The sequence below is a fragment of the Myotis brandtii genome, unplaced genomic scaffold, assembly GCF_000412655.1.
Source record: "Myotis brandtii unplaced genomic scaffold, ASM41265v1 scaffold609, whole genome shotgun sequence".
Lineage (NCBI taxonomy): Eukaryota > Metazoa > Chordata > Mammalia > Chiroptera > Vespertilionidae > Myotis > Myotis brandtii.
Genome location: NW_005370315.1, coordinates 812580 through 827379, shown reverse-complemented (window position 1 = coordinate 827379; position 14800 = coordinate 812580). Strand labels below are relative to the sequence as shown.

Sequence of the window (14800 nt, the reverse complement as noted above, 5' to 3'; positions counted from 1 at the left end):
TTATTTTAAACCGTTGTGTGCTATAATAGCATTTATGAATTTGGGAATTTTCAAAGATATCATTGGTTCATTCATCGAAAAGGTCAGGATCTTAGTAGCTCTGGATCTTAGTAGTGGGCTTTAGCTAAAGCATATTGTTACAACTTTTCAAGAATGCCTTTCTCAAAATATGAAGTGGGGACAGGGATCAATATACAAGATTTCACAATATGGGAGGTAATATAGCACAGTGAGTTTTTAATAAAAATAAGAAGAAATACAGGTATGCCCTTTAATTTATTGCCTCTATTAATCATTGCATCATGAAGAGTCAAATGTTTTTGATATTATCATTTAGTTCTCAATTACATTGACCTTCAATTAAAAGGGATCTTTTCATCCCTATCTTCCCATCCTCCCCTTCCCTCTCCTCCCCTCTACTTTTCCCTCTTTTTCTTCAAAGCAAAGAATAGGAAGGTAGTCTCAATGGAATTATATAATCAGAAATGACAACTAACTTGAGACTCTTGGTCTTTTTGCCTTCAAATTCAAAACCAGGAAATTAGAATACTTGATATATTTTTGTTAAGTATTAATTAATAAAATTTAAATATTAAATTTGTTGTTTCCAGTGTGTAAATAAAAAGAAATTAAACTTGTGACTCATTTAAATTTTCATGCCAAGTGTTTAAATGTAATTTGATGTCAGAAATTTCTTTCATTATTGTCATTGATATCACAAACTAAAATCAGAATACTTCTTCTGTTGGGTTGAGCATTTAGAAGATATTAAGATTTATGTTCTCTTTTTCTCTAGATGTGGATGAATGCTCTGAGAACATCTGTGCTCAACTTTGTGTCAATTACCCTGGAGGTTATTCTTGTTACTGTGATGGGAAGAAAGGATTCAAACTTGCCCAAGATCAGAAGAGTTGTGAGGTAACATTTTGCAATGCTAAACTTACCATCTCTTTTCTAAAATAAGAGATCCAGGTACTTATTTCCACAGAGCTGAGTTAAGTCAGGAAAATACAGATGTTCTATAATAATTTCTGTAGTTCCATCTAGGCTCTGAGTCACAATCTATTTACTAATTATGGATGTGTAAAGTTGTAAACAATTGGGAATAATTAGTGGCTGGGCAAAATAAAAGCTGCAGGGTCACAGTTCAGAGAGTACAGCATGTACATTTACAAAATACAAAATATATGCTTATTTAAGAAACTTAAGGAAAGCTGAGGTTTATACTGGTCTTTGTGAGAAAAAGAATCTTCCATAGAAACTTTAATGAGAACATTTCTCAGTGTCCACTTTTCTTTATTCACCATTCTGACAACTTTGATCAAGCCTTAGGCATGCTAGTACTTTCAAGAGTTGTCATAAAATCTTGGGTGGAAACATTGTCAGACTAGAAGATTTAGTGGGACTTACATATATCAAAATTCAGAGAGTTTGATTTTGTTAATCTGTATCTCTTAAATTTGCTTTTAGTTACTCAGATTTAACACATAATTGACTCAGAAATTGAATGTTGGGGGTAGATTCTAGTTTTTCCTTTATTGAAATGAATAGATCAATCTCTGAAGCTATTTTTTAAAAAATAAGGATCATGTGTTAATGATCCTTAGTCCAATTATTGTATCTCCTTTACTTTTTTTCAAGTAAAGGTGAAATTTATATGATTCTGAGGCAAACAGTAAAGAGACAAAAATCTTTAATAATGATTTAATCATATGTACACACATACCTCTTTATCATCAAGACAAAGCTTAAGTACCCCAAAAATGTAACATTCAATATTATTCTACCTACTTGATAAAGGAAGATAAGGTAAGATAGTTGCCTATGTACTGACTTTAATAGTACAATACTTAATTGAAATGCCATGCTGTGTGAATGTCTATTTTGTAACTTAGTCTCTTATGATTTAAGTATTTGTTGTAGTTAAACATCACCATCCGCCTCAGAATAGATTTATTAAAGTTCTAAGAGGAAATTAAATGTTATTTCTGGACCTACATTTAATACAGTGCTATGTACATAATTCCTTCCAAAATACCCATTTATTAAGACTTTCCATTTTAATGTTTATTTTTATTTTTAGGAAAAAAAAGTACTTAATTTCAGATTTAATGATTCTAAATCACTGTTTTGTAGCTTCCTTGGAGACTATGATGATATCTCATTTCTATTTATTCCATCCAGGTTTTTCAGTATTCCCTTTGCTACCTAGATAGCACAGTTTTTGCACAGAAATTTTTTGCTTAATAATGAATGAGTGAATAAATGAGGTCCTATTTATTGGTACATTAATTTTCCCACCTACTTCTGACTCCAAATAAAAATTATTTTCAGACATAATTCATGGAAGGTCTGATACCTGTATCAGTTAAATAAGGGATCACTTGTTACTAGAGGAAAAAGTTTGTGTTTTTGGACTGTGATTTATAAAGGAAATATTAAAGACAAAAATAGAAAGCCATGCACATTGAAAAAAATTTTAAAAAACACGTATTTTTGGGGGTTCCACTGCTAGACTAGACAAGGAAGTAAAGGTTATTGCTTTATTATTACCAGGGTGTCTTTAATTCATTTTAGTGTATCATGGAGGATACATTTGACAAGAACACTAGGAATCAGAGAAAGGATGCATAATCTGACAAAAAACAAGCAGTTAACTATAGGTTTTGTTTGTTTTCTTTTCTCCAGGCTGTTCCAGTGTGCCTTTCCTTGAACCTTGAGAAAAATTATGAACTCCTTTACTTGGCAGAGCAGTTCGCAGGGGTTGTTTTATATCTAAAATTTCGCTTACCGGATTTTATCAGGTAAGGTACCACTGTCAATGATAATTTCTAGCAGTAGGCAGGTTAGAACAGAAGAAGGAGGGGACTACAAAAGTTTGAAATGTATGAAATTGCATTATAAATCAGATGATTTAGGTATATTATCATTCAGATAACTTGGGGAACCATAAAGTTAATTTGCTCCTTCACACATGTAATTTTCATGCTAGAACCAATTTGGATCATTCTAGGCTGGCCTTCCTAGTGATCCTTCAGTCTTCCTTATTTATTTATTTATTTATTTATTTATACATACCTATACATATGTATTTATTCTTTGACAAACATTGAAGTCATCCTGTACATGTAGTTTTGTAATCTGCTTTTTTCCAAATACCAGTTCACTATAAGCATTCTTCCCAATATAAATATTTCTACAGAATAATTTAAAAAAAAATCTTTATTGTTGAGAGTATTACAGATGTCCCTGTTTTTCCCCCCCATTGTCCCCTTCCACCCAGTTCCTGCCCCACCCCAGGCCTTTGCCACCCTATTGCCAGTGACTATAGGTAATGCATATATGCAGATAAGATCTTTGCTTAATATCTTCCCAATCCCCCACCCCTTTCCCTCTGAGAATCTTCAGTCTGTTCCATTCCCATGACTCTGATTTTATTTTATTCACCAGTTTATTTTGTTCATTAGATTCCTTGTTCGTTTATTTTGATATTTAGATTCAATTGCCAATATGTATGTTTTTATTGTCATTTTATTGTTATACTAGAGGCCTGATGCATGAAATTCGTGCAAGAGTAGGCCTTCCTTCCCCCAGCTGCCAGGACCTGGGCTTCCTTCTGGCACCTGGGACCCAAGCTTTCCTCCGGTCGCCAGCAGGCACCTAGAACCCAGGCTTCCCTCTGGCCGCCGGCAGGCACCCAGGACCTGGGCTTCCCTTGCAGCCCCAGCTTTGTCTGGAAGGTCATCCGGAAGGACATCCGGTCTAATTAGCATATTATGCTTTTATTATATAGGATTTTTTTTTCTTTATTGATTAAGGTATTACATATGTGTCCTTACTCCCTCATTGCCCTCCAACCCCCGCACTCATGCCCTCACCCTCCTGGTGTCTGTGTGGATTTTTCATTTTTTTCTTCTCTTCTTCTTCTTAAAGAATACCCTTCAACCTTTCATGTATTACTGTTTTGGTGGTGATGAACTCCTTTAGCTTTTTCTTGTCTGTGAGGCTCTTTATCTCAACTTCAATTCTAAATGATAGCTTTGATGGGTAGAGTGATCTTGCTTGTAGGTCCCTGCTATTCATCACTTTGAATATTTCTTGCCACTCCCTTCTGGCCTGCAAAGTTTCTGTTGAGAAATCAGCTGACAGTTCTATGGGCACTCCCTTGCAGGTAACTAACTGTTTTTTTTCTTGCTACTTTTAAGCCTCTCTGTCTATAGGCCTCGATATTTTAATTATGATGTGTCTTGATGTGGGCCTCTTTGGGTTCCTCTTATTTGGGGTTCTCTGTGCTTACTGGACTTGTAAGTCTATTTCTTTTACCAAGTAGGGGAAGTTTTGTCATTTTTTCAAATAGGTTTTTAATATCTTGCTCTCTTCTCATTCTGGCACCCCCATAATTTGAATGTTGGTACGCTTGAAGCTGTCCCAGAGGCTCCTTACACTATCTTCATATTTTTGGATTCTTTTTTCTTTTTGCTCTTCTGATTGGGTGTTTTTGCTCTCTCATATTTCAAATCGTTGATTTGATTCTCAGAATCCTCTACTCTACTATTGAATCCCTGTCAATTATTCTTTATTTCAGTTAGTATATGCTTAATTTCTGAATGGTCCTTTTCCATGTTTTTGGCTTCTCACTAAGATCCTTGAAAGTCTCACTAAGTCCCCTGAAGGTCTCATGAAAATCCTTGAGTAACCTTATAACCATGGTTTTGAACTCTGTATCTAGTAGTTTGCTTTCTTCCATTTGTGACATGTTTCTTTGTCTCTGCATTTTGGCTATTTCCCTGTGTTTGTATGTATTTGTAGAACTGCTATTTCTCCTGGAGTTGGTAGAGTGGCTTTGTGTAATAGATGTCCTATAGGGCCCAGTGGCTCAGCCTTCCCAGTCACCTGAGGTAAGCCCTCTAGTTGCACCCCTTTGTGTGCTGTGTGCACAGTCTTGTTGTAGTTGAGACTTGATTGCTAATGGCATCACTGGGAGAAATTGACCCCCAGGCCAATTGGCTATGAGAACCAGCTGCAACTACAGCAGAAGAGCTGCTGTAGGAAACACCTCTATGGAGCAGGACTTGCTTCTATGGGGCTTTGGTGCAAATTGCGTCTGCCCCTTGAGTGTGTTGCTTGTGGATGTGTAGAGTTGTAATCTGATATGGTCTTAAGCTGTCCACTGGGTGTATTGTCTCTTGGGTCTCCAGGAAGGTGCATCGTCAGCAGAGATCTTCAGATTCCTCCTATTTGTATCAGGTTTGGAAGTGCCCAGGTGAGGCCCAGCTGTGAAGCAAGGCAGGCTGGTGCTGGTGCTGGGTCTTAGAGTCATACACTCTTTGAAAAAATGAAATTGGAGGTTTGTTGGAATAATGTAAAGAAAACATGTTTAGACTGGCTATAGAGTCCAAATTTTAAAATATTTTAATTAAATAAGCATGGTGACCTAGAATTTAATTCATTATATATGAGTGATTATTCATTAACTATAAATTTATAGAAATCTTTGCATTAAGAATCATTGAAATTTATTCTAAGATTCCCTGATGTAATTGTGCTCCTTCAACACTCATTTTCCATTATGACCTGGTTTTCCCCTTTAATATCTCAGAGCAAATAGTATTGTGTGATGAGATAGACTGGAGACAGTATTCCTTGCTATGCAAATAATGAGAATGACAGAGAAAAAAGTAATGTTTGCATACTTTCAGGCATGTTCAGGGGTATTGCTTTCTCAGAGACAATTCATAATAGCTTGGGCTCTAACAGTGGATCAAATTGGCCAAATAATTATTTTTCCTGGTATTATTTATTTAATTAGTTACTTAGTTTAGCTTTTTATTGAGATATAATATATACAGAAATGGACATGTCTGAAATGTGCAGCTTGATGAATTTTTTATGAACCTCACCTATGTAACCAACACGAAGAACAAGCTAGCGCTTTATTACTTTATTTTTTTTGCAAATCCCTTCTGTTGTTTCCTGTAATCAGATACTCTACCCAAAAGTACAGATTCACTATTTTTTTACTCTATAATACTTCTGACAAAGAATGAATTGTTCCCCAATGTGATGAATCAGCATATTGATGTATTTCAGAAAGAAAACATACAGGACAGGACTCAGAATTACTGGTTTAGCATGATTTTACAAAGAGAAGGAAATTATCTCCATAATAGGATCAAGTTATGGAAAATTCTGAGCATACACAGATTAAGGTTTTGGCAAGATAACACATGCTTTGCGTCAGCAAGATGTGATGAGTGTGAAAAAGAATGGAAGCACTTATTCTAAACAAAATTCTTTTTCTTATAAAATAATTTGGGTTCAGTGAATTTCTACTACATTGCTATTCATTCAACACACTTTACTTCACATTTACGTCTTTAGAATATTTCCTATCACCTTTCCTTTGTTCCATTTGAGGTAGATCTGTGCCCCATTGCAAATGGTGCCTGTGTTGTTATTACTGCTATATGTGGGGATAAGGTGTGTATTCCTTACTTTATTTAGCAATTATTTGAAATCCTAACTTTTTAAGTTAAATTATCTTTATTTTAACTAGTCATTATACAAGTAATTTTCTATTCCCTTTTGTCTTTTTTCAGTCATTTTGATTTGCTGGTCCCTTGGAAACTTTATTGCTGATTCTCATTAGAAAATGTCCTATGGGCACTGAATCAATACGTGTTATTTAAAAATATAGCATACTTAAGATTTTTCCTCCCTTGTGGTACCTACATATATGTCCAGAGTCTTTAATAGGCATTGCCAGAGCTCTGATACCCCAGAACACATGGCTAGACTTTATCTGTTTCTTTGAAGGTAAAATTGATATATGACATAATATGTCTCAGACGTACAACATCTACACTAATAAAAGAGAAACATGGTAATTGGCGTACGACCGCTACCCTTCCCATTGGCTAATCAGCATATCCTTATGCAAATTAACTGTCAGCCAAGATGGCGGCCAGCAGCCAGGCAGCTGGAAGCGAACATGAGGCTTGCCTGCTCCAGTGACTGCAGACTCCAACGTTCCCCGCCTGACTTGCCGGCCTCTGAGTTGCAACTCTAAGCAACTATGTACTATGTTGCAAATAAGAAGCTAAACAAAACCCCAGAAACCAGCTTTCAGCCTGCCGGGATCTCAGAGCTGAAGTTATACATTGTTTCGATTATAGAACGGCAAACAAACCAGATACGAAGCCTCAGAGCTAGAGCCAGAGCTAAAGCTGGCCCAGAATAAAATAAAAAAAGAGAAAAAAAAGGAGCGGTTGGGAGCTTCAGTCAACAACCGCCAGCCTGAAAGCAGCCCTCAGCCCCTCACCCAGACTGGCCAGGCACCCCAGTGGGGACCCCCACCCTGAAGGGTGTGTGAGCAGCTGCAAACAGCCATCATCCCCTCATCCAGGCTGGCCAGGCACCCCAGTGGGGACCCCCACCCTGAAGGGTGTGTGAGCAGCTGCAAACAGCCATCATCCCCTCATCCAGGCTGGCCAGGCACCCCAGTGGGGACCCCCACCCTGAAGGGTGTGTGAGCAGCTGCAAACAGCCATCATCCCCTCATCCAGGCTGGCCAGGCACCCCAGTGGGGACCCCCACCCTGAAGGGTGTGTGAGCAGCTGCAAACAGCCATCATCCCCTCATCCAGGCTGGCCAGGCACCCCAGTGGGGACCCCCACCCTGAAGGGTGTGTGAGCAGCTGCAAACAGCCATCATCCCCTCATCCAGGCTGGCCAGGCACCCCAGTGGGGACCCCCACCCTGAAGGGTGTGTGACCAGCTGCAAACAGCCATCATCCCCTCATCCAGGCTGGCCAGGCACCCCAGTGGGGACCCCCACCCTGAAGGGTGTGTGACCAGCTGCAAACAGCCATCATCCCCTCATCCAGGCTGGCCAGGCACCCCAGTGGGGACCCCCACCCTGAAGGGTGTGTGACCAGCTGCAAACAGCCATCATCCCCTCATCCAGGCTGGCCAGGCACCCCAGTGGGGACCCCCACCCTGATCCAGGACACCCTTCAGGGCAAACCAGCCGGCCCCCAGGCCTCTATCCTATATAGTAAAAGGGTAATATGCCTCCCAGCACCGGGATCAGCGGAGCAGCGAGGCTCCTGGCACCGGGATCAGAGTGACAGGGGGGAGCGCCCAAACCCCCTGATCGCCCTGCGGCTCTGTGTGTGACAGGGGGTGGGGCCACAACCTCCCTATCCGCCCTGCTCTGTTCGTGACAGGGGAAGGCACCCCAACCCCCCGCTCCGCCCTCCTCTGTGCCTGATAGGGGGGAGCTCCCCAATCTCCTGATTGCCCTGCGGCTCTGTGTTTGACAGGGGGGAGCTCCCCAACCCCTTGATCGGCCCTGCTCTGTGTGTGACATGGTAGAGCCATAACCTCTCCATCGGCCCTGCCCCGAGTGTGACAGTGGTGGCGCCCCAACCCCCTGATCGGCCCTGCTCTGTGGGTGATAGAGGGTGGCGCCCCAACCCCCCTCCACGGGCCTTGCTCTGTGTGTGACAGGGTAGAGCCATAACCTCTCCATCGGCCCTGCCCCGAGTGTGACAGTGGTGGCGCCCCAACCCCCTGATCGGCCCTGCTCTGTGGGTGATAGAGGGTGGCGCCCCAACCCCCCTCCACGGGCCTTGCTCTGTGTGTGACAGGGTAGAGCCATAACCTCCCCATTGGCCCTGCCCTGAGTGTGACAGGGTGCAGCGCCCCAACCTCCTGATCCGCCCTGCTCTGTGCATGACGGGGCGGCGCCCCAACTCCCCAATCGGCCCTGCTCTGAGCCTGACCAGGGGCTGCACTTAGGGATTGGGCCTGCCCTCTGCCACCCGGGAGCAGGCCTAAGCCAGCAGGTCGTTATCTCCCGAGGGGTCCCAGACTGCGAGAGGGCACAGGCCGGGCTGGGGGACCCCCCTCCCCACTCCCCCGAGTGCACAAATTTTTGTGCACTGGGCCTCTAGTAATAATAATAAAAAAGATGGAGAAAGAAAGGCAGAAAGGCCAGGGGAGGGGAATCTCCAAGTTGGCTCACCTTTGAAAGGTTTAAAGGAACCCACCTGCATCCTGTTCCTTGTAAAGGAACCCACCTGCATCTCCAAAATCTGTTCCTTGTCTGGATTTCCTGGTTCCTCCCGCCCACCCATTCTTCTCCAAGCTAGAAACCAAGGACTCGATTCTTCTTTATTCCTTCCCCACCCTCACCCACTTCATAACAAACTGATCATTCAAGGTGGGTTAACTTAGATCCTGGATATTTCTTATGTCTGCCCTCCTCCATACCCACTGCCAGCGCCTTACTTTGGACCCCACCGCCTCACTCCTCGAGAGCAACAGAGCCTCCTGCCCTGCAGCCGCCTTCCACCAATCCACCTTCGACACCTTTGCCAAGTCTAAGATCCCTCAAAGGCTTCCTACAGTCCTACTGACAAAGTTGAAACTCCTAGGCATGTCTGCAAACCCTCCAAGATCTGGCTCCCCCGGCAAAATCCCGTCTCCAGTCCCACTACTGCTCGCTCTTTCCTGATCCTGTGTCACAGCCAGTTCCAAGGGCCCTTCCCCGGCAACTACTGCTCAGCATAAACATCATTTTTTTCTTGTAAGTCTCCACCAACACACTGCCCCACCAGGGTCCCTTAATGTCTTGTCCTACCACCACCACAATAGTAAGCACCCGGTACTGCTATTGTGGGATTCCTATCTACCTATCTATCTATCTATCTCCATCTCTTCCCCCTCCACTTGTTAAACTATAATTTAAGAAAAAGGACTGTCTTTCTCCTTACCTACGTAACACATTGCTGGGAATACACAGCATCTTTTTTTTTAATGTATTTTTATTGATTTCAGAGAGGAAGGGAGAGAGCTAGAAACATCCTATCTAATAATAGACAAACATGGTAATTGACCGTACCTTCGCTACGCCTCCCATCGGCTATCCAGCGAGATATGCAAATTAACCACCAACAAAGATGGCGGTTAATTTGCATACATAGGCACGAAGTGGCGGAGTGAAGATTGAAGGCGGCTCCGGCTGGGGCAGCGAAGGCTTGAAGGCGGCTCCGGCCGGGGCAGCGAAGACTGAAGGCGGCTCCGGCCGGAGCGAAGGCCTGGGTATCCAGTGCCCGAGGAAAACTGGTGCCGGAAGCCAGGGGAAGGGAAGGCCTATTGCACGAATCTTTTCGTGCAACAGGCCTCTAGTCTATAATAATAAAAGCATATTATGCTAATTAGACTGGACATCCTTCCAGACGACCTTCTGGACGAAGCCAAGGCTGCGAGGGAAGCCTGGGTCCTAGGTGCCAGAGGGAAGCTGGTGCCGGCAGCCAGGGGAAGGAAAGCCTACTCTTACACAAATTTCGTGCATCGGGCCTCTAGTAATTTGATATTTGTATATATTACAAAGTGATCACCACAAAAAATCTAGTTATTGTCTTTCACCATAAAATTGACCCCTGCAGACTTCTCACTCACTCCCCACCCAATTCTCCTCTGGTACCACCAACCTGTCCTTACTTACATGTTTGAGTTTGTTTTTGCTCATTTTTGTTGTTGTTTGTTTGTTTGTTTTAGATTCCACATATGAGTGAAATTTTGCAGTATTAGTCTTTCTCCATCTAACTTACTTCACTCCATTTGTTTTGTCTCAAATGGCAAGATTTAATTCTTTTTATGGCTGGGTAGTGGTCCGTTGTGTGTGTGTACCACATTTTCTTTATCCATTCATCCATCAGACACTTAGGTTGTTTTGTTTTTTATATCTTAGCTATTGTAAATAATGCTTCAGTGAACATAGGGGTGCATTTATCTTTTCAAATTAATGTTTTGTATTCTTTGAATAAATACACAGCAGTGAAATTGCTGGATCATATGGTGACTCTCTTCTTAAATTTTTGAGGAATCTTTATACTGTTTTCCATAGTGGTGTGCTAATTTACATTCCTACCAACAGTCTATGAGGGTTCTCTTTTCTCCACATCTTCTCCAACATTTGTTGTTTCTTGTCTTTTTGATAATAGGCATTCTAACAGGTATGAGGTGATATCTCATTGTGGTTTTGATTTGCATTTTTCTAATAATTAGTGAAGCTGAACATATTTTTATGTGCCTGTTGGCTATCAGTATGTCTTTGGGAAATACATAGTCAGATTTTCTGCCCATTTTTTAAAGTCGGTTGATTTTTGTGGTTGTTGAGTTTTATGAATTCTTTGCATATTCTACATATTAATCCCTACTTGGATGTATAGTTTGCAAATATCTTCTCCAGTTCAATAGGTTGCATTTTCATTTTGATGATGGTTTCCTTTGCTTTGTAGAAGTTTTTTAGTTTGATCTGGTCCCATTTGTTTATTTGAACTTCTGTTTTCCTTTCCTTTGGAGTCGATTCACAAAAACATTGCTAAGACACATGTCAAGAAGCTTACCTGCTATATTTCTTCTGTGTATTTTATGGCTTTAGGTCTTTAATCCATTTTGATTTAATTTTTGTGTATGGTGTGAGATAGTGGTCTAGTTTCATTGTTTTGCAGGGGGCTATCCAATTTTCCCAGCACCGCTTATTGAAAAGTCTGTCCTTTCTCCATTGTATGTTTTTGAGTTATTTTTCATGAATTAGTTATCCATAAATGTGTGGGATTATTTCTGGACTCTCAATTCTGTTCCATTGATCTTTCTATATTTATGCCAATATCATACCATTCTGATTACTATAGCTTTGCTGTATAGTTTGAAATCAGGAAGTGTGACACCTCTAGCTCTTTTCTTTCTCTAGCTTGCTTTAGCTATTGAGGAAGTTCTGTGGTTCCATACAAATTTTAAAATTATTTATTCTACTTTAGTGAAAATGCCATTGGAATTTTTTTGTGGCTGGGATTTGAGGAGACAGCTCATGGGGACTGAATAGGTGGTTCTCCCTACCCAGATGGCCATGGGGGTACCCAGGTATGGAACTGGACAGTACCCTTCAAAAGGGGCTAAAAGGGGAGAGATTCTGTGGAATGGGAGAGGGTGGGCTGTGGACCAGGAAGGTAGAGAGGGAGAGAAAGAGGACCGACAGAGATGGAGAAGAGGAGGTTCTGAGGGATGGGAGAGACAAGAGAGTTCCAGTGGGAGGAAGTGGAGGGAGCCAGGGGGAGAGGGAGAATGACCAAAGGACAGAAAAACAGAGAAGGGAGAGAGAAACTGAGAGGGGAGAAAGGAGAAGAACCAGAGAGAGAGAGAGAGAGAGAGAGAGACAGAGAGACAATTGAGAGAGAGAGAGAGAGAGAGAGAGCTTGAGAGAGAGAGAGAACAGAGATTGAGAGAGAGAGAGAGCACACTGGAGGGGGTTTAGACAGAGACAGACACAGGGAGACACCTAGAGACAGAGGTGGGTGGAGAAAGAGGGAAGAAAACAAAACCAGCCCCAGTGAGAGATGAGAACAGTTGAGTGGTCAGGAGGAGGAGGATTGTGGAGGGCCAGACCCTTCTGCCTTGGGAGAGAGGGCCCTGTCGCTGGAGGGCGGAGCCATTGGAATTTTAATAGGGATTGCACTGAATCAGTAGATTGCTTTGAGTAGTATGGATATTTTAACAATAATAATTCTTCCAGTCAATCAGCACAAAATGTTTTTCCATTTATTTGTGTCTTCTTCAGTTTCTTTTATCAGCGCCTTATACTTTTCAGTGTATAGGTATTTCACCTCCTTAGGTAAATTAATTCCTAGGTACACGTATTTTATTCTTTTTGATAACATTGTAAATGGGATTGTTTTCTTAATTTCTCTTTCTGATAGTTTGTTATTAGCATATAGAAACACTACAGATTTCTGTACATTAATTTTGTTTCCTGCAGCTTTGTTGAACATTTTATTAGTTCTAACAGTTTTTTGGTGGAATCTTTGGGGTTTTCTATATATGCCATTTCCAAATAGTGAGTTTTACTTCTTCCTTTTTGACTTGGATGCCTTTTATTTCTTTCTCTAGTCTAATAAAAGTGGCAAGAGTGGGCATCCTTGTCTTGTTTCTGCTTTCATTTTCCCAGTTGAGTATTGTTGTTAGCTGTTGGTATGTCATATGGCCTTTATTATGTTGAGCTATGTTTTTCTCTATACCCACATTGTTGAGAGTTTTTACCATAAATGGATGTTGAATATTATCAAATATTTTTTCTGTTTCTATGGGGATAATATATGATTTTTATTCTTCATTTTGTTAATGTGGTGTATCACATTGATTGATTTGTGGATGTTGGATCATCCTTATATCCCTGGAATAAATTCTACCTGATCATGCTATATGATCCTTTCAATGTATTGTTGTATTTGGTTTGCTAATATTAGACTATATCTTTTAAACTTTTTTACCATGTAATCTAGTATAGTGATTTATGCTATTAGAGTTTGGGAGACCCTTTGAAATCAAGCTAATAGATAAATTTTAAAGCTTTTGACTTTACCTTTTCTACCACACATGAAAGCTTAACTGTGTTTGCAATCATTCAGATGCTGAGTGATTCCTTCCTGACATATATGAAATCATAGGGAGAATATGCTTTTTATGGATAAACCAATCATGAAATTGTAATATCTTTCACTAACCACTTACAGATACAGCAATAAAAGAATCTTAATCAGATTATATAGTGTATAAAAGGTTCCAGAAGAGATTCAATATGTCTAATATTTGTACATGTGCCTTAATTCCAACATTTGAAAGAGTGCCTCCAAAACAAATGCCAAAAAAAAGATGAAAAATTACCAAAGTATCTGTTCTCTGGGGAAAAAAAAAGACTCCAATAATAAGCAAGAAAATTTAATAACTTGATTTTAAACACACATGGAGCCAGAGATAATACAGCAACAATCTAATTCTGCCCTTTTCTTTTATTAATTCCAGGGACGGAAATAGTTGACTCAACATACTGCTTTTTGCCAGTACAAGAAAAAAAAGAATAATACATTGAGCCTTCCATGTCCTCACTATTAAGGCTCTCTCTTTGTCTGTTATTTAGATTTTCAGCCACATTTGATTTCCGGACATATGATTCCGAAGGTGTTATCCTGTTTACAGAAGCTCTTGACCACTCAGCTTGGCTCCTGATTGCACTTCGTGACGGAAAGCTTGAAATTCAGTTTAAGAATGAACATACAACCCAAATCACAACTGGAGGCCAAGTTATTAATAATGGTCTATGGCATATGGTATGTTGTTCAGATTTCATAAAGAATCTGTCCACTTTGACACAGTTTGTATAAAATCATTAATAATTTATTTTTATTAGGTTTAGTAGTACCAAACCTAAGTGGATTTGGTTTTAATCTGATGTTATATGAAGTATATTCTATGTACTGCAAATCCATCAAACAGTCTGAGGAAGGATAACCTCACTTAATATATTTAAGATTTCTCATAACTGAAGTTGTTTCCAGTTATTTGCCTGACCTTGTCTGTCTTTAGCTTCTTACCCCTTTTAGTGTCTGTCACTGGGTGAATAGTTCAGAGATTATTAGCTGGCAAACTAGTTTATGTAAAGACACCACTGATCAAGGACAGGTATACTGGATAGCCAACAATTTTTTTTAAATGTAAAGAATTACACTTAGGAACAAAATCAAAGTTACTTCAGCTTTAAATATTAGCATATAGATAATCAGTTTGTACAGTTTACATTAGCTGGTAGCAATCAGAGTGCCTAGAAACTAGCATTTTTATTTTATTTATTTTTTTTATCTGAATATTTATTTATTTATTTTTATTATTCTTTTAAAAAAATATTATAATAAGTATTACAAAGGGTATTACATATGTGTCCTTGCCCCCCCCACCCA

At 40.4% G+C, this 14800-nt stretch overlaps 1 protein-coding gene across 1 annotated transcript in view; it reads left to right on the top strand.

Annotated features, from left to right (window-relative positions):
- The window catches only part of PROS1 (protein S (alpha)), an 85536-nt gene that overhangs the window by 41121 nt on the left and 29615 nt on the right, over window positions 1–14800 (top strand). The window contains exons 8-10 of the mRNA XM_005879732.2: window positions 797–918; window positions 2689–2804; window positions 13984–14173. Coding sequence (XP_005879794.1) covers window positions 797–918; window positions 2689–2804; window positions 13984–14173 — 428 coding nt within the window. The remainder of the gene's footprint in view (window positions 1–796; window positions 919–2688; window positions 2805–13983; window positions 14174–14800) is intronic.